The following is a 25860-nucleotide window of genomic DNA, read 5'->3' as shown; positions in this document are numbered from 1 at the left end:
TAGGTTCCAGTTAATGTTTTGTGAAAAAGAAAACTGGCCGGAGGGTTTAGTTACAGCATGATAGGATTCTTTTATAAATGTGATGTAGGAATTTATAATGGGAAGTTGATAAAGGAGATCGACCAATCAACAATTAAAGATACAAAGATGGCTTGAGTATGTCTAGTTTGAAGATAAACCAGGTAAAAGAAAGGACATTTACTTAATTTATTAACATTTCATACACTATGAAACTATCACAACTGCAAAAGACCATCATATTTCACCTTATGGAGAACCTTTTGCAGTGACTGCGCTTGATGTAAAGTTACTCTTTAACAAGTACAAAATTCACTACACAGGAATGGAAAAAAAACATGAACATGTGTTGCTCTGTTCTTAACTAGCTCTGGAGGCACCTCCTGGAATAAAATAAACTCTGTACACCAAGCTCACTAATGGAAAATTCTGAGGTGAAGTCAATGGAGTGAATGTAGGGTTTGTCACATATCTGCATTTGGATATTCTTGGTTGTCCTTCCGTTGAAATGGGATTTAGCTATGCACCCAGACAGACCATGTGCGTGTCTACAGAAGACTGACTCTCAAGGTAACTTATATTCGTTACCTTCCAAGTTTCAGAAGCTAAGAAGCCAACCTATTTGGTGCCAGTGTGAGCCCTTCATTGCAGCAATATGATTTGCTTTCTAGTTAGTTTTTAAGCTGGGAAAGTTTAAAACGCTTCAGCTCCCAGTGATACTGAACTTTTCAGTTGTATTCAAGCACCAGAATTGGCCAGCCTGTCAGTTCTGCTCAGCTGAAACTTGGCTAGTGGAGGATTCCACTGATTACGCAGATCATGCCTGATTGGGGAATGCAGAATGCCAGGTCCCTTGGAGGCTACCTGTGACCTAGTAGAAATGGAATAGCTTCCTTCGGGTAGGAAAAATCTGAAATGGATTTTTTTGAAGCAGTGCCCTTGAAGTTAGAAGAGTAATTTATTTTGAAGGTCATAGTTGGGGACAAGAGCAAGAGTAAACTGAATGGGAGACAACTTTAGGCATCAGCACAAATAAACTCAATACTTGTGGAAAAACCAATACCTACAGGATAACACTGAGACCTCTATGCGACCTTCTGAGGAGCCAGCAGAATTGGTTCCCACACACAGGTAGATACCAGCTTGGGCAGTAGTGATTGAAGGGATAATGAGAGTCCCAATGTCTGTCCGTTCAACCTTGGCCTGGAAAAAAATTAAAAGCAATGTACATCACATAGCACTGTTTATAGATTTGTATCTATCTATAACATATTAAACATCTTACATTTCTGTGCATTGTCAACGTTTCGCATTATAAATGCCTATGTCCAGAAGTATATTGTCAACTGCCAACAAACAGCCCCTCCAATGGGGGTGGGGGGGTAATTACACTGTAAGATGCTCACACAGTTACCTTTAAACAGTGCCTCCACTGGAGGAGAGGTGTAATTGCATCATGACAATTTAACAAACTGTTTGCATTGTAAATGTGGACTTGGAGATTTATAATGGAAAGCTAACATTGACAATGTGAGAGCTAAATATTAGGGATTGAAGTAATGCCTGTGCATCAATTACCTCTGATCTCTAACCCCGATTCACCTGAAGTCTCGACGATCCAGACTAGTACTGGCGATTTCTTTTGCCCTTTGCCTTATTAGAAGAGGAACAGATCCATGCGTTTTCATGCAGGGGATATACAAGCTCCTGAAAAACTCAAGTACTTTCCCAGTAGATTTGGCTTATGTCTGGGCAGGGTAAAATATGACTAGAATCTTTTGTAGGGCAATTCCAAACATTATCTTTGTCTTTGGTCCTTCTCATGCTTACATACCACTCATGTGGAGTGAACAGCTTTACCTACCTTACGGACTCTGCCACCGCAGCTCTGCGACAAAGTGTGGTGGTACATTCTCCCTCCCTGAACTTCTAATACCCTGTGGGGAACTATCTTCTCTCGGCTCAGAATCTCCTTTCATCCTGCCCAAACGCTGAAAGGCCCAGTAAGGGTTAGCAGCTCAGCCAATGACAACTTGTAAACACAAATTCACAGCTCATCATTAGGGCAGCTCTCTGGCAGATGAACACACAACCACATCATACAGAAGTACCATCGCCTCACAGCTCTGATTATGGATCGCAGTGGATTTGGGCCTTTAGGCACAGCAATGGTGTTGCACTTACAGCAGCCACAATGGCCACAGGCAAATGCTGTTGTGATGCTTTCAGAAGTATTGGATTGGATTTGATTGGAGTCAGTATGATCAGCGAATGTGAACACCAGCCATGTTCATTTACAATTTGTTGTTCCAGTAATGGCACAAACTGCATGAGATATTCAGCATCTTGACATACACACAACGCACTTCAGTGTATCATCTTTCCTAATGTCTCTTCCTGTGGCTCCGTGTCCAGTTTAGTCTGATAATGTGCCTGTGAAGCACCTTATGACATTTTATTACTTTCAAGATAACGTTTACATAAATATAAGTTGTTGTTGGACAGCTCACTTCTATCTCCTACCTTCATTGAGACTTCAAGCACGATCATGTGAACAGTTTTATTGCAATGTGACTGGGACTTATTGCAACTTGCTACATGAAGATCTCACATAACAATCAGAACTCTCCTATTCCATCAGTTTTTCACTTACTGGTAACCGTGATGAACATGCACCTCTGCTCCAGGACAAAATTGTTCAGTAACATGCGGTCTTTTGATGCACTCAGTTTATAAGCGTCATATATTTTGATAAAATAAAGCAAAACAAAATATTTCAAAAGCTGCAAACGGCAGTTAGCAGTCAAATGCTAATGGGTTATTTCACATTATTAATGCAGAGATATATTCAAACTGCAGTATTTCGCCAGCCACCAGGGGATGCACTTGCCAAGGGCTGAAGCAGCAAGTCAAGGATTTGCAAAGCCACAGCTGAAATGCTTAGCATCAGATAAGCCTGGGACTGGATACAGTCTTAACCTTAATATGTTCCAGCCTCTTGCCCTATTTTTCTAAGTTTATTTTTGTTCCAGAGCTGTTACCTTAGCTTTGCAATGGAGATACAGCCAGACTATTCCTGATCATCATGGAGGAAAGGACTTCTGAATTCTGGATAGAATTTACTTTGCACTTTTTAGGACCTCTGGTTATGTCGAATTCTTTTACAACAGAGTCACACAGATGAGAAAAAACCTCAGGCTAAATCCCTAGACTGCACTGAGTTAGTCAGTCCAAACAGCAATGACAATTGGCCTTGGTGGTCATGGGCTGATGCCAGAATTATTACCCAGACACTCCTGCTTGAAAATGCATGTGTAGACATAGGGTGAGAATTGGCTTAGCAGAGCTGTGATGAGACAGACTGGCCCGTGGGCAATTGCAGCTTGGACCCACTTGGTTGACTCTCAAGAAGTTGGCCCAGCAAGTTCAAACAAGTGGAGAAGGGTGTGAGGATTGAGGAGAGAGGGCGGCTGAAGGCCCTGTCACCATTTGCGGGACAAAGTCAAGAGACAAGGGATAACTGGTGAAGTCAGAGGAAGAGAAGATTCGGGAAGGGTTGGAGGAATTTGCAGAAACAGGATGTGGTGAGGCTGTGGAAGGATTAACAGACGGGGAAGCTCAATCATTGAGCATGTTCAAAACAAAAAGCGATAAATTTCTGGATACTAAAGACATCAAGGGAGATGGGGATAGTGGAGAAAAATGGCGTGGAGGTAGATAGTCAGCCATGATCTGTTTGAATGGCAGGACAGGTTCGACGGGCTGAATGGCCTACTCTTGCTCCTATTTCCTATGATAGAGATTTTGAATTAAATGGTTCTGGTGATGGGAGGCTCGTGTAGGGAAGGTTGGGTGAGGAGAGAGTGGGACTTTCAGAGGGATTGGATACGGGTAGATGAATTTATGGAGGGTGGAACAGTGCAAAGTGCCACTGCACCCAGAATGTATATTACAAATCCACCTTAACCTGTCCTCATAATGTCTCGGATCACATTACATTGAAGGGATTAATTGTTTTGTGACACTGTTGCTTTGCAGACAAACACGGTGGTCAATTTGTGCACAGCAAGGCCCCACAAGGCAGACAAGATGAATGATGTGTTATCCTGCTTCTGGCATTGCTGGCAGAGGGGTGGTGGGCAGGAATGTAAAATTGGGCTAGTTTTATGTTGTGTGGAAAGATTCCTTTTTAAGTGCTGCACTTCTGTCAAATTCTTTGCTACTCTTTTTTGCCTACTCATACTGCAGTGCACTTTGAACATTCATCGCAGAAAGTTCCTGACATTAGACTCAACACTTCAAGATAAAGAGTCATTTCCATGTGTTTGCTGAGTGAAATTACTTGAAGCAGTTGCCTGTCAAGCCCAGAGGGGAAACCCTAAAGAGATTGGGGACTGCAGAGGAACTAAGAGATTTAGGAGGCTAAATACAGAAATGATTGAACTCCACAACTCAAGTGAAAAAAATAATCAAAAAGGCTAATGGAGTGTTGGCCTGTATCTCGGGGCGGGGGGGGGGCTGGAATACAAAGGGGAGGAAGTGATACTTCAGCCGTCTAGCAATTTGGTCAGACTGCATCTGGAATACTGCATTCAGCTCTGAGCACCGCGCCTCAGGAAGGATATGGAAGGGGTGTAGTGCAGATTCATCAGAATGACACTGGGGCCCAAAAGAGTTAAAATTGTGAGGAAAGGTGGCATAAACTCTGCTTGTATTCCCATGAGCATGGAAGTTTGAGATTAAATTTGATCTAAGTGCTTAAAACATTAAAAGGCGTAAATATGGAGAAACTGTTTCCTTCTGTTGGGCCTCCTGAGGGACCGAAGGGCCTACCCCTGTTCCCATGCTCGCAGTTTGCTCTGAGTGAGTGAGGTAGGCGTTACTTGTGAAAACACTGACTTCAGAAGTAGTCATCAGAAGTAGCTGATGGTCCAGTCGGACATGAAGTAACATAGGGTCACGGGTGCTCCTGCTCCGCCAGCTGGCTCCTGCTGAACACAAGGGCAAGGCCACCCTATACCTATGACTGCTGGAAGTGTGAGGGGCAGATCAGACCTGAGGTTTAGTCAGGGAGCATTAAGGGAATTGTGGTGGACTTCTTTTGGTTAAGTGGTGACCAATCAGGAAGAGGAGACAAATTACTCTCAAGAGGCTAAAAACATGATGTTGATAAAACAAAATTTCCAAATACTCTGAAAAGATGAGGAGTCATCAGATGTTGCCAAAGTTTTACAATAAACTTTTACTGAAGTTGAACATTGAAGAACTAATGCCGAAACAGGAACGTGCCTGAATCCACAGTGATGCTATAATTAAACAGCAAAACCCCAAAAAATTATTGGAAGTCATTTAACACACACTTTATTTATCATCTGATAGCTCAAGCGACAAACACAACACTTCAATGAGGTCCTTAGCACATATTCCTTTGTATACATGGGTTTGGCTAATAGTCACAGGGGTGGAGATCTTATATTGACTTCAAGGACATCTCTGTCTAGTGAATGCCCAATAGAAAGACAGGTGACACTGTCATTGAAAATCCTCATCACATACACACGCACCCAGGCACACCGAGACACACATAGACAATTATTGCGATTATTGCATTGCAAACAAATTGCTTTCAGACCATTCCACTTGATATCTCGGATGGGCAAGTCGCTATGATTGAATAAGTGTTGACTTATTTGCAGCGAGACTTTGGTTTAAATGTGTGACGAATTCAAACGTTTCCCACTTCTAAATAGAATCACAGTTTCATGTATTTAAATGGAGTTTGAAATTTGTCAAGCTTATTCAGTTCATAAATCTCACGTCTACCAATCAGGGTTGGGGGAACTTCAATAAAGCTTCACTAAAATAGGTTTTGTATTGGCAGCAGTTCTCTCTGTGCATTGGGCCTCTGTATTTGGGGATTATTGGCCTTGGAGAAGGTGTAGATGATATTTACTAGAATGGTCCCAAGGGTGCAAGACTAGTTACATGGAGACAGATGGGAAGCTGGGGTTGCTCTCCTTAGAGCAAAAGAGGTTAAGGGGGGATTTAATTGAGGTGTTCAAAATTATGAAGGAATTGGACAAAGTAAATAAGGAGAACTGTTTCCATTGGCAGTAGGGCTGGTATCCAGAGAGCACAGGCTCAGGGCGTTTGGCAAAAGAGCCAAAGTGGAGTAAGGAGAATTTCTTTTAGGTGCTTTATAAATGCAAATTGTTGTTGGTAAAACTGGCATTGTGAATTTAGGCGGAGTTTTATATTCTGGTTCCTCCAAAATGATTTTATGCAAGTTGGAAATCAACTCAGAGTGGGACAAGTCAGTGTGCGACTGGAATGTGGACAGATCGGTTAGGGATGAGGATAATTTTTAATTTGGCAAAGGTAAAACTGAAGGTAAAAAAAACCAGACATGTTCTGCAAGGGTCAAGTGTCAGTACTTTCAAAGAGTGGGAGAATTTTGTAGCATTAATGCAGTGAAACAATTAAGTCTGTTCTATCAGGTGCTGAATGTTAGATGTTAGACTGCATCGTGGACAGACCTGAGTTTCCAAGTACAGGTGATCTGCTGCACTGGACATGTCCTGCATACCTGCTCCAGCCCTGCACACTTGCTACCACTACGCATACCTGCTTGTATCCTGCAAACCTGCTGCAGCACTGCATGTCTGCTGCACATTTCTTGCTACTCTGCACATCTGCTTCTCCCCTGCACATCTGCTACGATGCACACCTGTTTGTACCCTGCTTACTTGCTGCTACCCTGGACACGCCCTGCATACTGCTGCACATTTCCTGCTACCTACATGATGGAATGGTCTGAAAGCCAGTGGATCAGTAGCTGCTCAGCAAGCTCCAGTGCCCAGACAAGTGCAGCTACCTGCAGCTCTTGGATGCGCCTCTGGAAAACATGAGCATTGTAGCCATTTCCCATCGGAAAGAAACCAAATACGGACATAGCCTGGACAGAGAGCAGAGAGGGTGAAAAAGAGAGTGCAAACAGCAAAGAAAGATCAGACGCAAGCAGTACATCATGAAACGACTTGTATGGCAATGTTGCTAAGAGATCAGTTAAACACTGGAAAGTTGATTTTATCTAGAGCTTGACCTTTTATTGTTCCCTCACCGACACTTCCCACTTCCTTCTTTAGATCTGTGAAAGTCAAATTCTTCCCCTATTTTCCATCAAATCCATTCTGCTGGTAGAGCTGTAGATGGAGTCTCAGTTCAGAACACCTAATTATCTCACCAAACCTGGACTTTATTCAGCAGTTCACAAGGCAAAACGCTGGCATGCAGGATTGTAATTCTAACCGCTTCCAACATTGGCTTAAACATAAAGATAAAAACAAAAAGCTAAAAGCTACTGCGGATGCTGGAAATCCAAAACAAAATAAAAACAGAATTACCTGGAAAAACTCAGCAAGTCTGGCAGCATCGGCGGAGAAGAAATCAGTCAACGTTTCGAGCCCTCATGGCCCTTCAGCAGTTCTGCTGAAGGGCCATGAGGGCTCGAAACGTTGACTGATTTCTTCTCCGCCGATGCTGCCAGACTTGCTGAGTTTTTCCAGGTAATTCTGTTTTTATTTTGTATTGGCTTAAACATCATGGTCGGAAATGAGAAGCTCATTGTTACCTTGGAGGAATTTATTATAAAACTATCTACACAGTTATGACCCCTGCTTGGAACAGGTAAATATAGCAAGTAGATGATTATGCGGAAGGAAGATCCCAGGTCAAGCCCCTAGCTTTTGCAGAATTGCCCGATTCGAGACACTCGGCAGTGGGGAGGGTACAATTGGCTTCCAGCAACACCAGGCTAAGACTGGGATTGGAGGGTAAAGTTAGACAAGGCTCCCTTGGCTGATTGTTACCAATCACTCCCACTGGAAAGTGTACCCATGATCACTTGATGATAACGGGATTGGCTTGACACTTTTGGCACACCAGGGGTGCCACCCTTAGCCAGATGGCTCACCTGAAGAGTGGCCACCTCAGAAAATTCCAGGGAGCTAACAGCGTCCATGGAACCAGGCAGGACAGGATGGGAGAGAGGAAGAGAAGTGGTAAAGAGAGGATGATAAGCAAGCAACAAACAGTTCTCCAAATTAAGAGTGGGCCCATGTCTTGTGTGGTTCAAGCCATGGAGAGAAGCAGCAAGGCAGTGTAGGTTTCCTTCTGTGACCCAGTGCTTCTTGCAAAGGTTAGGAGACAGTGGAATGAATGGATTTTGCTTTCCCATCCAGCTGAGCACCTATGCTTTTCTGAGATGTGCTCCCTTGGCAGAGTGTCCAATCTCAGAATCCCTCCACATGGTTTTCTGTTTCCGCTGCCTGTTCATGGGTAGGTCAATGAGGACTACCTTCCCAGCGGCAGTAATGAGTGAAATATTTATGAATATTTAATATTTTCATGACAAGAGAAAGCTTTAGTATTCTGCCTCAGGTCTAGATATATCAAAGGATTAACAAGACAGCAATAAATATCAGAGAAATGTTAAATTAGCCAGACTCCAACATTCTACTGCTATATTAGAGACCCTATAATCACAGCAATTGTCAAGTAGCCTCTCTGTTTTTAGAGAATATATTAAAAAATGCACAGAGTGCAGTTTACACATAACTAACCCAGTATTAGTTATATTGAAGCTGTGGATCCCTGAGTTAGGGTTTATACCTCAGTCTGAAGTTAGCCAGTCGAGCCCAAATCCAAATGATTAACTCTTAACAGCGTTCTCTCTCCACAGATGCTGCTCTCTCTGGGTTTCTCTCTCCACAGATGCTGCTCTCTCTGGGTTTCTCTCTCCACAGATGCTGCTCTCTCTCTGTGTTTCTCTCCCCATAGATGTTGCTCTCTCTGTGTTTCTCTTTCCACAGATGCTGCTCTCTCTGTGTTTCTCTTTCCACAGATGCTGCTATATCTGCTGAGTTTTTCCAGCATTTTCTGTTTTTGCTTCAGATTTCCAGCATCTGCAGTATTTTGCTTTTAGGCTTCTCAAATGGCTTGGTTAGCCATTCAGATAGATCTCCAATGCATTTACTTTCTACTTGATGTAGAGTTTGGATCTACTCAAAAGAGATTTCAAATCTGCACAGAAGCAGCATTGATGAGAACCACATTAAGGTTCAGGTTGAGTAATTGGGGTATAGTGTGTATTTGCAAACTGATTGCATCAGATATGGACAATATTTTATCATTTCCAATACCCTACCTGTAGCAGTGTTTCCAGCTGTTTTTGATGTCTTTCCCCACTGTTCCTGGAAACTGGGGGTTTCTGCATTATTGGGAAATTCTCTACCCAATTTCTCAAACAGGTAGGACAGAGAATCTTCAGATCTTGGTAAGCAAAGGATTATTTTTAAGATTTGAGATTATTGTTCCTGCTGATATGGTTTGCCGTTCAAACTCTCTTAGGCAACAGGGATTTTGGGTTATCACTGTGGATGGTTCTGTGGAGATTGTTGGGTAGAATGTGTCTCAAAACCAAATCTATCAAAAATGTACTTCACTCACAAACTGGAACATAGTTCAAAGTGGGATGTCAAAAACCAAAGTTCCAACTAAGATGCAACAGTTAAAAGTGTATTTTCTTACTTTTAAATATATTAACATAGCATTAATACATCAATAAATATATTAATACATTATACTCCCACTGTCATTCTTGCTCAGTTGTACAGCGTTTAGTAGAATAATTCATCTTTTATCTTAACTGCTCTCCAGTGTCATTTGCCACTGATCTATAAGCCACTGAAGAAAAGAATTACTCTGCCTTGGTATAGCACCACCATTGACCAACAGTTGTTGGCAACATTCCAGTGGAGCTGTTGGGATCCTGGGGAAGACAAAAAGGATGGCTTCTTCAAGCACAGGGGAACAATTTACTTATATTACAGGTGTGAAAATTAATGGCATTGTATTCAGAGATCATTGGAGTTGCCCTCAATTCACATCAACATGAAGACACCTAAACAAAAACAGAATTACCTGGAAAAACTCAGCAGGTCTGGCAGCATCGGTGGAGAAGAAATCAGTTGACGTTTCGAGTCCTCACGACCCTTCGGCAGAACTGAGTATAGTTAGGACAGAGGTGAACTATAAGCTGGTCTAAGGTGGGGGGTGGGGGGAGAGGACACCTAGCCACCTGACTAAATCAACAGCAGAATGCCAGGCATTTGAATGCAGCTTTTAAGTGAATAAGGTCAGTAGTACCTGTGGTGGTAGTTCTCCTCCACGCTTCTTCCACAAGAGCATTGGTGAAGGATGTCCCCCAGCTCGACAGTACAGCCTAACAGTGTCGCCCGCTGGTACCTCTATCCGCTGTGGACTAACCTGTACCTGAGGCAGGTTACCACTACCTACAGAGACAATTTGGAGACATTAAACTTAAAAATTCAGATATACAAATCAATACTGAGTAGGAATCAACATTCTTGGAATTATAAGACTCAAAACAATAGTGTTGGCAATTGTTTTGAACAGCTATCATTGAGTGACTCAAATTATTCGATTAGTTCAGACTGGTGCATTTTGATTATCATCATTTTTGTTTCCAATTTTTAAAGGTAGATAAATTCTAAAATGTACAATTACATGTGATAGATTTGATGCTACTCTTTTTTTGGTTCAGTATGTATGTCATTTGTATGAACACATAAAACTGGCTCTGTAAGCTTTTGGCATTCCCCCTAAGCTTCTATAACATGTCGGGACTTATTTAAAACTGCAAAGGAGTTAGTACCACAGCAGAATACACTGAACACAATAAGAAACTCAAATGTGTAACTGAGACAGGGGTGAGAGAAACTGGTTTTTAAGGAGGTCAGGCCACATTGAAAGAATGAGGGAGACAACCCCCAATTTAGCCTTTTCCATTTTAGGATGCTCATAAACAAATGAAATATTTCAAGAAATCCTGTGCATAAAAATGTAGAGGCCAGTGTGGACCAGAAAAATACAAAAGTTGCCTTACAAATAGAGTCGAGTGAAGTGCGTTGCTTATTGACCCAAGATTTGGCTAGGAGAATAAAAGCCTTTACCTGACTTTGCAATAAAAAACATACACTAGGTAAAGACATGAGCTGAACAATAACACACTGCCAATGCTTATTTCTAAATGAGTCCTATACTGTTGGTCCCCTCAATAAACACCCTTGATTCACTCAGGTTCTTTTCCTTTCACAATGAGCATCAACAACAGAATTGAATTAATCTGAAGAACCCTGTCTGGAGCAGGACAAGAGGACAAATGACAAGTTGTGCAAGAAAGCATCACTGGGAGCAGGTGAGGTCGAGTACACATAATGGAGCTGCTCTGGTCAAGATGTAGAGCAGCAACGTAAAATATGTTCTTTTCAAATGCATTTGAATGTCAATAACCAAAGCAATTAGAAAAGGTTGGGTCTATACTCATTGGAGTTTAGAAAAACAAGAGGTGATCTTATTGAAACATATAAGGCTCTGAGGGGACTTGACAAGGTAGAATGATTCCCCTCATTTAAGATGGAGATAAGGAGGAATTTCTTCTCTCAGAGGGTCGTTAGTCTTTGGAATTCTCTTCCCCAGAGAGCAGTGTAGGCTGGGTTATTGAATATATTCAAGGCTAAGTTAGACAGAATTTTGATTGACAAGGGAGTCAAGGGTTGTTGTGTGGTGGTGGGGGGAGGGGGGGAAAGAGTGGGCGCATTGGCACAGTTGGAAAGTGGAGTTAAGGCCACAATAAGTTCAGCCGTGATCTTGTTGAATGGTGGAGCAGGCTCCAGGGGCCCAATGACCTACTCCTGTTTCTTATGTTCTTAAAATCTTTTCCTTCCAGTTCCTGTGTTATATAGTCTAAAGTAATCATGTCCTCTAGACAATGGCCCATTGGATATAGAGGTGGAATGATTGAAAAAAGACTTGTTATTGCCTTAATATTTAAGGGGAAAAATTATTCAGATGGGTTTTAACCTTCAGCCTTGGCCTAATTTTCACTGGACAAGTTTTCATCCATCATTTCAGGGTGGTGAAACAAGGTATTGAAATTGCAAACCTCATTATACTTTGGATTACTGTGGAGCTTGGTGATAAAGTGAATCAAATCAGACATAAGTAAAAGAATGAAGGCAGGATTATATCATACCTTGAGCCTACTCTGCCATTCAATTAGGTCGTGGACACTCTATGCCTTAATGCCACTTCCCTGCACTATCCCCATATCCCTTGATTCCCTTATTGACCAAAAATCTATCGATCTCAGTCTTGAATACACATCAATTAAGCATCCACAGGCCTCTGGGGTAGAGAATTCCAAAGATTTGCAACCCCTCTAAAAGAAGGAATTTCTTCTCATCTCAGTCTTAAATAGCTCACCCCTTATCCATGGATCAATGCCGCTAGCTCCAGAATCCAAACAGAAAAAGCAGCCTCCGAGTTGTTCAAAAATTCAATACATTTTTTCTCTTGAAAAAAAGTTCAATATTTTTGTATTGAAATTTTACACATTTCAATGAGATTATCTCTCATTCTTCTAAACTCCAAAGGTAGAGCGAATCGAATGGGCCTTTCTTCATAGGGCAACTTTCTCACCCTGGAATGATCTGAGCTGTCCTTTAATATCATGACTAATGTTAGTGCAACTTTTAAGTGGGCTTTTCTTATCAGATTTTCCATTTTTTCCCTTGGAGACGATGACAAAAAATGACAAAACCACTTCAAATTAATACCTGATTATGCTTGAAGCCATTTTCAAAATTAAACAACTCCCCATGGAGTATATCTTTAAACTATACCAAAAATAATCAAAATGGTTGTGACATATTCTAATGTATCCTGTCTAGTGAGAAGTTTACTCAATAGTGTTTTTTAAAAAGACAAGTACCAGATCCAAATCATCCATTCATAACCCCTTGTCATGGCAACAGCTAGAGAATTAATGCAAAGCAACTTCTTTGATGTGTCTACACATCAGAGTAAAACTTAACAATACTTTACAGAAAGATTTAAAATGAATGCCTAGCTTGGTTTTATGGGATAAGTTTAATGAGATCGCACCAAGTGTATGTGTCGCAGAGACAGTAAGCAGCATTCTGCATGATACTTTCTGTTGCATTGGGAATTGGTCTACATATCCTCAATAGGCTTCTGGGCAGTGGGTTTTTAAAATAGGATGTTACGGACTTCAAATCCAAGAGGGTTGCCACAGCAACACGAAACTAGGGCAGGTTGGCCAAAGACCGGAAGAAGGAATGCAGACAGTTTTGGTTACACAGTTTAGCTGCACTGTGGCAGACAATCCACAAAATCAACAATGCTCATTCCCTTTTATAATGGCCACGCCAAATCTAATCAATCCAAAATAGACACCTAATCCCCATTTATATATTTCAGCACTGCCCGACTGCACAAGAACTTTTCTGCAAATGTAGTGATAGGCTCCATCCTGCCTCTTAGGTGGGGACATTAGTAATGCTGTCTTGGCCTGAGTTGTCCATTAGTCCAGTGAAGCCTGCTTATCACAGAATTATTACTACTATGAAACAATGTTTTTTAATTATCTGTGTGGACCCATTTTCCATATTTTACTTGGGCTTTGTTGGTTCACTTTATTTATTTCTACTCTTCCTGTATCCTAATTTACACCAAGTTCCGTTTGACAATCACCACATGCTCACTGACCAATGCTGGCTCCCTGGCCCACTACCACCTCAAATTTAAAATTCCTGCCTTTTTGCATTGAAATCCCTCCATGGCTTCAACCCTCCTCCTCTCTTAGGTCTCCGCATTCCTCTCAATTCTGGTCTCTTTTGAAATCCCCAATTCTTTCAGCCACCATTGACAGTCTTGCCTTCAGCTATCCAGGTCCTTCACTCTGGAAATCCATCCCTAAATTTCTCTATCACTGTACCTCTCCCTCCTCCTTTAAGATGCTCCTTAAAACCTACCTTTTTGAACAAGTTTGCGGTCACCTCTTTTTGTGGCTTGGTGTTGCATTTTAATGGATAATGCTCCTGTGAAATGCCTTGGGATGTTTTACTGCTTTATCAATGCAGGATGTTGCTGTATACATGGGAGTGAATAAACCCTCTGAATGGCTCTCGTCTGTTTTGCAAAATTTCATGCATTATTTTGAATTTTACTTTTAACACCATCCAAAAAGAATCAGAATTTGAAAGTGACAAATATTTTGCCAGTTTGCATTTGTTCCTTGTAAAAACAAAGCATTTCTGAAACAAAAAGTTAGATAATGTACAGGCGTAGGGCAACTGCTGTTGCTATAATTTCTAAACCACACTGCCCCAAATTTTCTGCATCTATGTCACACTGAATACAGGATGGGTCCTTCTTGGCGAATAGTAAGGCAACGAGAATAGGCTGCAGTCAAAGTAGGAGCTTCTGTGGAATAAGTTCCAGAAAAACAAATACAGCCAAGAGACTGCAGAGATAATTCTTGTGGTGACTAAGTTAATAAATTTCTTTTTTGTTACTTTGCAGACTCATAGAAGGCCAATTTGTTTCTAGCATATGTTTAACACTCAAACTGGAAATGACAAACAGAACATACTCTGCTCCCGTAATTGTTGAACAAAATAATAGGTTATAAATAGGGGGGGGTTGAACGCAATCAGCAATGCAGAAAGTGAAGCTTCCATTCTTTTGACTCAAGCCAAGTAGATAAATCTCAAAGAAAATAATTCCTTGAATCCCTTTGTGCTAAAGGGCAGAAATAAATACTACCATGTTCCTTGATTTATTGAGATGATTATGAAAGTTCTGATACATCATCGCAGATCTTGTGAACATCACCTGCAGACCTTGGGTTGTTACTAATGCATTTCTTTGCAAGTAACCTTTGGTGATAGGAACTTTTAGAGCAGATGCCCTTCATTGAGAGGAGCCCATTCTCTTGTCCTGCACATGTATATCATCCATTACATGAACTCACTTGCTACTGAGAATTTAATGAGGCCTGATTTTAACTCCATTTCAGTCTTGTAACTGTAACGCATAACTCTTTATTTCCATGTCTTGGCCTAATTGCAGTCAATGTGATGTTTACGATTTTTGACAAGCCCACGGCTTTGAGGAGATGTCAGAGGCCATGATTGTGGCAGCTGCTGTACAGAGTGACCACACCAAATTATTACACAAGGACAGTGCACATTGATTGAGTGTGTAAATGTGGGATATTTCAGATGCGAACTGTGTCCATGATCTAATCAATGCACTTTCCAATTATGCAGCACATTCTAGGCTGATTGTCACCCACTGAGATAATTTATAGGTGGTACTTTTCCAATTCATCATGAAATTCAAGGAAAGCATCAAGCAAGGACTGTGAACTATCAAATTTCCATTCAGCGGTACTGCTCCCTTTGCCTGCTTCTCCCTTCAAATACAATGATTCCTATTAGCTTGTGTCTGCTAGGGGGCTCTGAGCTTCCACTATCTTATCCAAGTTACCACAGTTCACGCAAGAACCTTGATAGGTCATGGAATAACGACGATCAGAATGCAAGGATCTGACCTGGATTCTCTCCTACTCAGTTCATTGGTATTGGATTAAATATGGTGCCAAGGGTGCTGTGATCATTTGACTCAGCACAGACCAAGGATTAAAAAAGGGCTTTCCTAGTTTGAGTATCGCTCAGTATCCCAGCCTTAGGGGAGCTAATCCTACTTCATTAATTAGTTGCACAGTAAACATGGTTTTCAGGGTGCAGGTAACAAGAATACATCTTGACTTAAACTTAATTTGGTTCTTACTCTGCACGTAGAGAATGGATGTGTCCGTGTGATGTCCAGCACTGTTTGAAGCTTTGCAGGAGTACTCAGCTTCATCTGAATGCTCCACAGCAACAATTCGAAGAAGTCCACCCTGAATTACTGCATTTGGTGAAATAATATTACCTTGACCTCCTGAAATATAGAAAGGAAAAAAATGATATAATTGCCATAATAATCACATTGTGGGCAATGTTTTTCTAGTAGTCAAACCAGGAGATTATTTTGGATTTTAACAGGTTGGAATCAGATTAATATGGGCTATTAATTAGAAATTGCACATCCTCACCCATAATAGAGATTGCCTATGTAAACTTGTCACGCTGTAATTACACCTGTAGCCTCCCAATGGAGACACTGCAGCACCACCACTGGTATGAGGTTGTAATTACAGCATGGGGTGAAATTGGTCTCGTTAACGGCACAAAATGGGCTCGTCATGAAGTGGCAGCCAGCTTCTTGCCACGCCTGATCTTTCCCTGAAATTTACAGAGCAATAGTCCAATCCCTTTTTGGAGACTCGTTTCCTGGTCTCACTGTTTTCCAAGTCAAAGGAAAATAAAAAACTGGCGCAGTGGAAAGATGGTTGCTTGATTCGCTACGAGCCCATTCACGCTGCCAGGGTAGACCAGTTTCACCCTCACAGTTTGCATTCTAAATGTAGACATAGGGATTTATAATGGAAATTATTTTCACCTTTTTAGGCTGATGGAAGCAACATGTTGTTCCCATTGCTCAGATTATGGTCTTTTTCACCTTTTTCAATGCAAATTAGAGGGGAAATTACAAATCTGTGTCACTGCACAGTACAATGTATTGGTAACTGATGTTTTGCAAAACTGGTACATTTCTGGATGTAACTGAGCCCAGAAGTTTGGACGTTAAGTGATCTCCATCTCACGCTCTGGTTTGCCAGAACAAGGAGGACATTTCTGGTAATTTACTCACCATTACAGTCTAAAAATTAGTGTTACACATGACATTCCTCTTCCAGTATTCGAACAGTCATTGAACAATTCATCTAAATGAGTTAGCGCTGCTAATAATATAGCAGTAAGAGGGGTTGAAGTGTCTGTCCATAAGCAGTGTATAAACTTGCATAAACTCCTTGGAAGTGGCTGTGCAAGTTTCCTTGTAAATTCAGGAATCTTGAAAAGCTTTCACCAAAATTTCCAAAGTATGTGCTATCAGATTCAGACAGTATTAGGGAGACTTGAATGGCTGTAATCCTGACACTTAACATGCATTTCCCAGATTTTACTTAGCTGCATTTGTGATGTGGTCAAGAATTGGTCTGGAAACTTTTAGTTTGTTTGGTGTGTGCAAAATTACTGTGTCTGATGATTTAAAAAAAAATAAGAATCTGTGTTACAGAATGTCTCACTGAAGTAAAGGGAGCATTGTGTTTACAATACCAAAGAATGCTTTGATGATTAGTCCAATTGCAACTAAAGAAAGATGGCTAGCTTTCATCTTGGAAACACGCATGATTTCTTTAAATAAAATTGGTCACATTTTGGGCATTTCAAAGTCTCATGTGTGGTTACCATACCGGTTTTCCAGTCCTAACTTAGCCCCAGGAAGAACTTTTTAACAAAAACAAAAATTGCTGTAAAAACTCAGGTCTGGCAGCATCTGTGGAGGGAAAGACAGAGTTAACCTTTCGAGTCCGTATGACTCTTCTTCAGAACTAAAGAGAAGTAAAAATTTGGTGAAATATATACAGTTTAAGGGGGGTGGGACAAGTAAGGCTGGATAGAAGGCCAGCGATAGGTGGAGGCAAAGGAGAGATTGCAAAAGATGTCATAAACAAAAGGTTGAAGGGGTGTTAATAATGGTGGTGATACTGGCTAAAGGAGGTGCTAATGGTGACATTAAGAGTAGAAAGCAGAATCAGCAAGTGACAGATGGCCCTAGTGGGGGTGGGGTGGGGGAAGGGGATGGTGTGGGGAAAAAGATCGAAATAGGCTAAAAGGTGGGGATAAAACAATGAATGGAAATAAATTTTAAAAATAATAATAGTAAAATATTTCCATTCATTGTTTTATCCCCACTTTTTAGCCCATTTCGATCTTTTTTCCCATACCATCCCCTCCCCCCATCCCACCAGAGCCATCTGTCACTTGCTTATTCTGCTTTCTACTCTTAATGTCACCATTAACACATCCTTTAGCCAGTATCGCCACCACTATTAACACCCCTTCGACCTTTTGTTTATGATATCTTTTGCAATCTCTCCTTTGCCTCCACCTATCGCTGGCCTTCTATCCAGCTTTACCTGTCCCACCCCCCTTAAACAGTATATATTTTACTACATTTTAGTTCTCTTTAGTTCTGAAGAAGAGTCATACGGACTCGAAACGTTAACTCTGTCTTTCCCTCCACAGATGCTGTCAAACCTGAGTTTTTCCAGCAATTTTTGTTTGTGTTTCATATTTCCAGCATCCGCAGTATTTTGCTTTTATCTTAGTGTTAGGAACTGTTAACACGTTTTTCAGATTGATAAGAAGCAATTTCAGATCTGCATGAGCAGTTGGCAAGTTGGCAATCTGACTCCAGACTTTGTCAAGGTTAAAGGTTCAAGGTCACTGCCAGTAGGTAACTTTTCTTAGATTTGGGCCTCTTGCCACCTGCAGTATGACAACAGATCAGTGCAAAGACAATTTTAAAAGGTGCCCAGAAGGTATTATGGATCTCCTTGATAAAATGAGGCTTCAAAATGTTTCAATGAAAAAGACAGAAACTTAATTCCTCAAGTTAGGAATTGTCTATCTTGCAAATTGATCATTACACAAACATTCAAGCAAAGCACTCTTTCCTCATTAAATCTAGTGTGGGTACAGTCAGCAGTATAACTCATGTCTGCTAGTTGAATGCTATCGAAACCAATCTTAGGCAGGCAGAGGCACCTATTACCCGCAGCCGTTCATTAGAGTTTCTTCATGAATTTCCAGTCAAGTGAAATTTTTGGGAGTCAGGGGGTGGTAGCATGGATGGAATGGGGAGTTCAGAAGAATTTATTTTGCATTCTTAAGCTTACCCATGATTGCTTATGTGAAAGGTACTGGCCTGCAATGCTTGGATAGTAATGAAAGAGGCCTCATTATGCCATGGGCAATTTTTATGTGTTTCATCAAAACCACAGGGGAAGCCCTGGGAAGCGAAAGGCATGACCTCAACGAGATGACTGCCAAGACCAGGTGTCAATGGATTCCACTGGCAATTCTATAAGTATGTTGGAGGTCAATACAGCTGAGCTGATGGCAACACAAGCAGCAGTATTTTGGTGCTGACCTCATCGATAGGCTTTTTGAATCTTGACACAAAAAGAGAGTTCTTTTGCCTTGAAAGGCAACACATTGAATTAGGCTTTGTATTTTAAGAGTTATCAGAACAGCCTACGATGGTCATTTTTTTTGACCACCGAAACAATTCCCAGGAATTGTCATAGGTTTTCCCTGTACATTCACATGGAAACCGGGTGTCTTAAGATACTTGCGCACAGAAGCTCGGCAGCTGATCTGACCCCTTTATTTAGGATTCTCAATGGTGAGCTGTTGGAGCAGCTATATGTGAATGATTCCAACATTGTAAGAATGACTACAATTCAAAAGTGCTTAATTGGCTGTAAAGCACTTTGGGACTTCGTGAGGATGTTAAAGGCGCTAGAACGTTATATGTTCTTTCTTAATCCATGCAAACCTAAGCACCTCTCATTAACTGCGAAGGTTTCAGCTACCACACTATCACTTTGATTCAGTGGGCCTGATGAGTCAGCGATCTTATTGACATTTGTTGCAATTATCTCACTTTGCAGACTCTGTGTGGGATTATTGTGTGTGGATCCTTTTCATTTTCTGAATGCAGAAAGCTTGTCTACGACAAACTGAGTAAAAGGAGGTTTGGAGCAGCTCAGGGTGATTCTGAAGAGCTCGATAGACCTGGGTGAGGCTGTAACAAGTTGGCCTAAACTCTCCCTGAGCATAAAAGCAAAATACTGTGGATGTTGGCATTCCTGGAAGGGAAGTGATTCTTTGGAGGGATGAGGTACGAAAAATATTGAAGTTCTTTAAAATGAAGACTCTACTTGAGTTAAGAAATTCAAACCCTATTTGGCAGTAGGTAAGAGAATTGCAAGAGATCTGTACAAGGCCAAAGGCTAAGGATTACCTGCTCCCTTGATTTTCTCTGTAAAATGTAATTCACCTTACCTTCCCCCATCCTGGAGAAGGTTGGGACTCATCCCTGCTTTTTGAATAGATGCATCCTAGGCTTTAGCTATCTTACCCAATTAGTCAAGTCCTGGTTGGTACCAAACAGAAATGATCGATATTGATTAGCACTGGATCTGGTAGGCAATCTGTATGAAGTCTAACAAGTGGTGAGAGAACTCTCTTTTAAAGATATCCTTCTCCCTGGTTAGAACAAGATTTGAGGTTGGTATCATAGTGGAGTGGTTGTGTACCTGACTTGTAATGGACTAACAAACCACTGAACACGAGTGCAAATACCACCCAGGCAGTATGAGAATTGAAACATCCTTGAAAGAAGAATTTGGAAATAAAATTCATAAAGCCAATGCCCATTAGGGAAGGAAACCTACCGTCTTTATCCTGTTTACCCTACATGTGATTCTGGTCCCAACACGAATGCAATTGATTCTTAAATGCCTTCTGAAGTGGTCCAGCAGATCACTTAGTTATATCAAAACAGGAATGGACAATAAATGCTGGTCTTCTCGGCAATGCCCACATCCCAACTATAAATTTAAAAAAGCTTTCTGTGGGACTCTGCTGTGGATTCTACCTCATGAACTTGGCAGTTTGGATTGGGAGCTACATTTCAGAGGTTCAACAGCTTCTCAGAGTTCACTGCTTGTACTATCTGTAGCTTACTTAAACACTTTGATATTTTAGTCACCATATTTGCTCTCATAGCACCACTTAAAAAGATGAAACCCAATGGCTTTGTTACCTTACTGGGAGGAGGATAACAGAGCCCCAGATTACCTTATTGCCTCCGCCTAGATCTTTTTAGGTAATAATTTAGATGGCCTCATTTTGGAATCACTCTTCGGTCTAAGGTTTGAACTTGAGTCTGTCAGCTGAGAATCCAATATTCTAGCATTGCAGATAATTCCTGGTATATTAGCACAGGAGAAGGCCATTTGGCCTACAAAGTCCATGCCAGCCCTCTGCCTGTAACCCTGCACATTTTTTTCTCTTCAGTTGCTTGTCCAGCTCAGTTTTGAAATTCACAATTGAATCTGCCTCCACCACACTGTCAGGCAGTGCATTTCAGGTCTAAACCACTCACTGTGTAAAAGAAGGGTTTTCCCATTTTGCCTTTGGTTTTTTTGCCAATCACCTTAAGACTAATTCCCAACTCCTCTGCCAATAGGAACAGTTTCTCCTTTTCTATTCTGTCCAGGCCCCTCATGAAGTTGAACACCTCAATCAATCTCCTCTCAGCCTCCAAGGAGAACAGCCCCAGCTTCTCCAATGGATCCTTGCAATTGAAGTCCCTTAGCTTTGGAATCATTCTCTTAACTCTTTCTGCACCCTCTCTAATGCCTTCACACCCTTCCTAAAGATGGTACTCAGAAATGGACACATACTCCAGTTGAGGCTAGACTGATGTTTTATAAAGTTTCATCATAATTTCCTTGCTTTTGTACTTTATTTCATTTTACTTAAGTTAGGACATATGACTTTTGACAAACTCCTTATATTGATACAACCTATTGTTCTAAGAAAACATTTAGTTTTGAAAGAGGACTAACAATAGGCCAATTCTAACATTACAGTACCAAATGACCATGGAAATTTTGTTGGAATTACATACCGAACCATTCCAAGGTTGGAGGTGGATTCCCAGTTGCGGTGCATCGGAATTCTGCTGTCTGCCCCCGCTTGACTGTTAGGATGGGAGGCTCAATTGTCGCTACAGGTGCTGTTGCTATGGCAAGGCAAAACATAATTTTATTCTACTTAAACATTTTAATAAGAAAGCATTTTTCGAGGCCATCCGGTTTGCTTGGAACTGTACAGAAGCTCTTCTCCCAAACTCCATTGTCTAGGAAGGCCAGGAATTGAGGAATCAAGTAGATCTGTCAAGTGAGTAGCACGCTTTAGATAATAAAAATAAATAGTTCAGCGGCAGGTTATTTAAAGAGCAGGACATGTTTTTACTCCAGGCATGACAGACTGGAGTGCAGTGGTTGAGAGGTACATTGAGGCGGTAAACGTTGCTGGTTTACAGGTGCATTGAATGAAGCCCAACATCTGCATATATTCTGTTCGACTCATCGTGGATAGATGCCATTTACTAATGAAGTGATGTAACAACAAAGATGAAGTATGTAGCCTCTTGCTACTAAGAGGAAACAATGTGCCCTGTGTGACTGCCAACCTATTAGATTGCAATTCAGCAATCAAATTGATGTTTGAACCAAGATTTAGGTAATTTCGGACTATTTACATCCTCTTTATCATGCGTTCACCTGTGATTGGATCCACAGGTTCCTTGACTAAGAATAGGAATAAAATTGTCTGTCATCGATTATCCAACACACCTCACTTTTATAAATTGTGCTGATCTGTTGGCAACACACTGTGTCACCTTGACTTTCGATTATCACTTGCACCGAGATGGGACTGTGAGGCCATGATTTTTCAAAATTGCCTTTTTCTTTCAAGAGACACAGTTAACAGAAACATGCACTGATTCTGAAAGATTCTATGTTTTAAAAAATAACTTGTCAACGAAGCTGTGCCTGACCAAAATGTCGAAGGAAGTTACCTAAATGAACTGCTGGATCCGAATTACTTTCTTAACTTCTCACATTGGTTTACTTAGGGAAAGAATGAGAACAATTTATTTTAATGAAACAAAATAAATTAAGACAATTTGAAATGTATGGGGAAAACAGATTCTACTCAAACTCTCAGATAGAAAATAAAGGACCCCTGATTTTCTTCAATGTTTGAAGAAATAGAATGCCTTGGAGGCGGCGAGCTTTCCTCCTTTGAATTTTCTTCAGTCTCCATCAGGCAGTATGGGGTCTTCTGCAATGTACAAATGGCACTCCGGCCCATGCTGAGATTTAGATCTAGGGCCATTATGAACAGGAGGAGGCCATTCAGCCCTTTGAGCCTGTCTCATTATTCAATGAGATCATGGCTGCTCTACCCTTCAACTCTTTTTATCTGCTTTTGCTCCATATCCCTCAATGATCTTATCTAGCAAAAGATCCATCACCATTCTCTGTCTCGAAAATTTCAACTGCCCCAGCATCTGCTTCTATAAAGCTTAACGGCATGGAGTGCAACACATTGTTTCTCAAGCAATGTGGAACAGGTTTGGAAACGGCATCAAACATGTGCACAGTAAGATCCAGATAATGCTTTTAACTTGGGGGCTTTCAAAAGTACATGTTTTAAGCAAAACACGTTTTTACCCCATTGTTGGATGGGTTACATGAACCAGCATAATCCTCTGACAAGAATAATACCATGACAATGGCTTCATTAAATAGCTCCCAAGGAAGTTAAGGTTTGCCCTGAAATTATTGCTGAAATCAAAGTATCCCAATTAACAGGTTTTCCAATGAATTGAATAATCCGCTTGGTTTGTCGGTCCTGGAACCCTCCCTTGTTGCACTGGTTAATTGAATCTGTCTCGGCTGTTGCAAACACAGGATATTATCCTCTCATTTATTCGTTATATTGGTGCAATATTCATTGTTGCTGGGGGTCTGAAAATCTTAAACACTTTATGACCGATATATGCTGTTGTGAGGGGTACTAGATTCTACAATCTCAATCTCTAGTTTCATTTTTATCTGAGGGCTTTTGAGAGGAATTTCAAAATGGGTTAACTTTTATACTTGGGCAGTCTTCTTTTCCCTCAAGTTTTCAATGTATGCATTGACTTATTTCTGCATCTAACAAATGTGTCCTTTGTAAATTTTGAGATCAAGGGGAAGGACATTCGTGGTGGAAATGAAGCAGGCAGCCAGTGTCAGCACTAACCATGCAGGTGGTGTATAGCACAGCAAAAATTTAGAGTAGGGCATTCTCTATTCTGCCTAACTTTCTAATAATATTTCCTACCACACCAGTGTGACAGTTCCCCATTTTCCTGTGGCCTTACTAAGTGAGCTGGCTAATTGAGTGCCAGTTAGGGGGGCAGTTTCATACAAGCCTGTGGATTGGACTAGCCAAACTCCTTTAACACACAACTTACTATACATAGGAGAGTTTCACCCCATCAGTCTGAACTTTCCCTTACTTAAAACTTCCCAATTTCCCTTTCACTTAGCATCCTATGTTCTTCGTTCCTTCAAGTTTGCTTTCCAAGTTTCCTTTCCCCAGGATCCCTTCATCCATATCTCACTCCAGCAGCTTTTGGCAGCCATTCTACTGCATTAGCTATCAACAGAAGATCCATTTCCATTCACAGATGCAACTTGTTATTGAAGCCTGTATCACATCTGGCTACATTATTTCTATCACTATCAGATTCTTGTATTTCCACCACTGAGAAAGGTCTTTGGGACTTATGCAATTATACGCATTAAACACAACCGAAAAGGATTAAAGAAAATACATTGAAACAGTCTAAGTCGAGTTGAATAGTTCACCCTTACTTATTGAACAAGTTCCAATGGAACAAGGTTAAAATAAAGAATCCTGGACAAATTATTTAAGCCTAAATAAAGGAAAACATTAAAGGCTTCAATTGACATCACTGAGGGCAAAACGCCACAATATGAATAATTGGGATCCATCATTCCCCTCAACAATACTCCTCTATTACTACATCTTCTAAACAAAAGTTCTTAGAATCAGATTAGCTGCCTAAAAGTAGAATACAGCTCAAAATCAGGTCAAGTCGGCAGGGTATCATGACCATGTCCTTTGAAGAACTTGGCTTTTGTTAATTTCTTTAAATTCTCTATGGAGTTGGTTGATTTTTTTTTATATAAGGGATTTCTATTCCAGTCACTGAAAACATCCAGATCGGACTAGAACATTAATACTGAAATAACCATATCTGAACCCCTGTTTTAACTGAAAACTTGTCTTTAAGGCTTGTTTTTAAAGAGTTTGATTTGCAATTTTTTGGGAAAAACTTGAAATGAAATGTAAAACTTCTATACGTTAGAGTCATCTGAGAACTAAAGTGATTTTTGAGAAATTCTGTCATTTGCACATGTCCCTTTTAAAGGGTAAAAACAAGTTACTTAGCAAAAATGAAACAAAGTTTTGCTATTTGCAATGAACCAAAGTAGTAAATGATTACAAAGTGATTTCAGATAAAGAATGACATGAACGTCCTAGCTATGCCACAGTAATGGTCTGACCCTACAATGCTGATGCAAACTGACAGTCCCAACAAAGCCGTTAAGCTGGTTTCGCACTCTCTGTGCCAGCTTGGCAGCAGACAAGTTCGAACAATAATGCTGTGTAAAGTAAGGGGAGATAATTCAGAATTCTGGCGAAACGGCCTGGGATTACAGCCAGCTTTTGAATACATTATAGCAGTCGCGCGAGGAGTCAGTTTTTGTTATTTATGCTGATGGGTGCAATGAAAAATGAGGACAAATGCCAATAGTACAATGAGTTAACTCTACTCCCTCGGCAAGGTTACGAGTTCTCACCGAATTCTCCCACAGTCGGACTGTTACCAAAAGTCATAGGCTTAGTCTCTGTAACAATTTTGACTTTACATTAATCTACAGGGTATCCCTGGGAGCCAGACATTAGACACTTTTAGGGACTTTGCTTGGTGATGATAGTGCTGGGGGAAATAAGTGGAGCAATGGGTGGAGGAATGCCTGCAAAAGACTCACTGAGCTCAATGGGACACATTTAGAATAACTCTGGAACCCAGTGCAGAAGAAAAATGATCATGGATATTGCACTTTAGCTGTATTACCTGATAGAGCCTTGCTGTTTGAAAAATGCATTGGGTAAATTGAAATATATTCTGATTTCAAAGTTGCCAAAAAAAATGCATGTATTTTCCATTGTTAGCAATGTAGGAACAGGTGTTGGCTATTCAGACCCCTGAGCCTGTTAC

General features: G+C 40.9%; 1 protein-coding gene across 1 annotated transcript in view; it reads right to left on the bottom strand.

Annotated features, from left to right (window-relative positions):
- The window catches only part of hspg2 (heparan sulfate proteoglycan 2), a 524258-nt gene that overhangs the window by 134195 nt on the left and 364203 nt on the right, over window positions 1-25860 (bottom strand). Inside the window, exons 46-49 of the mRNA XM_078558280.1 lie at window positions 21619-21732; window positions 15757-15909; window positions 10225-10370; window positions 1086-1221 (exon numbers count right to left, since the gene is read on the bottom strand). Coding sequence (XP_078414406.1) covers window positions 1086-1221; window positions 10225-10370; window positions 15757-15909; window positions 21619-21732 — 549 coding nt within the window. The remainder of the gene's footprint in view (window positions 1-1085; window positions 1222-10224; window positions 10371-15756; window positions 15910-21618; window positions 21733-25860) is intronic.

This window comes from Cetorhinus maximus, chromosome 15 (genome assembly GCF_964194155.1).
Source record: "Cetorhinus maximus chromosome 15, sCetMax3.hap1.1, whole genome shotgun sequence".
NCBI lineage: Eukaryota > Metazoa > Chordata > Chondrichthyes > Lamniformes > Cetorhinidae > Cetorhinus > Cetorhinus maximus.
This window is presented reverse-complemented; position numbering and strand designations above follow the sequence as displayed.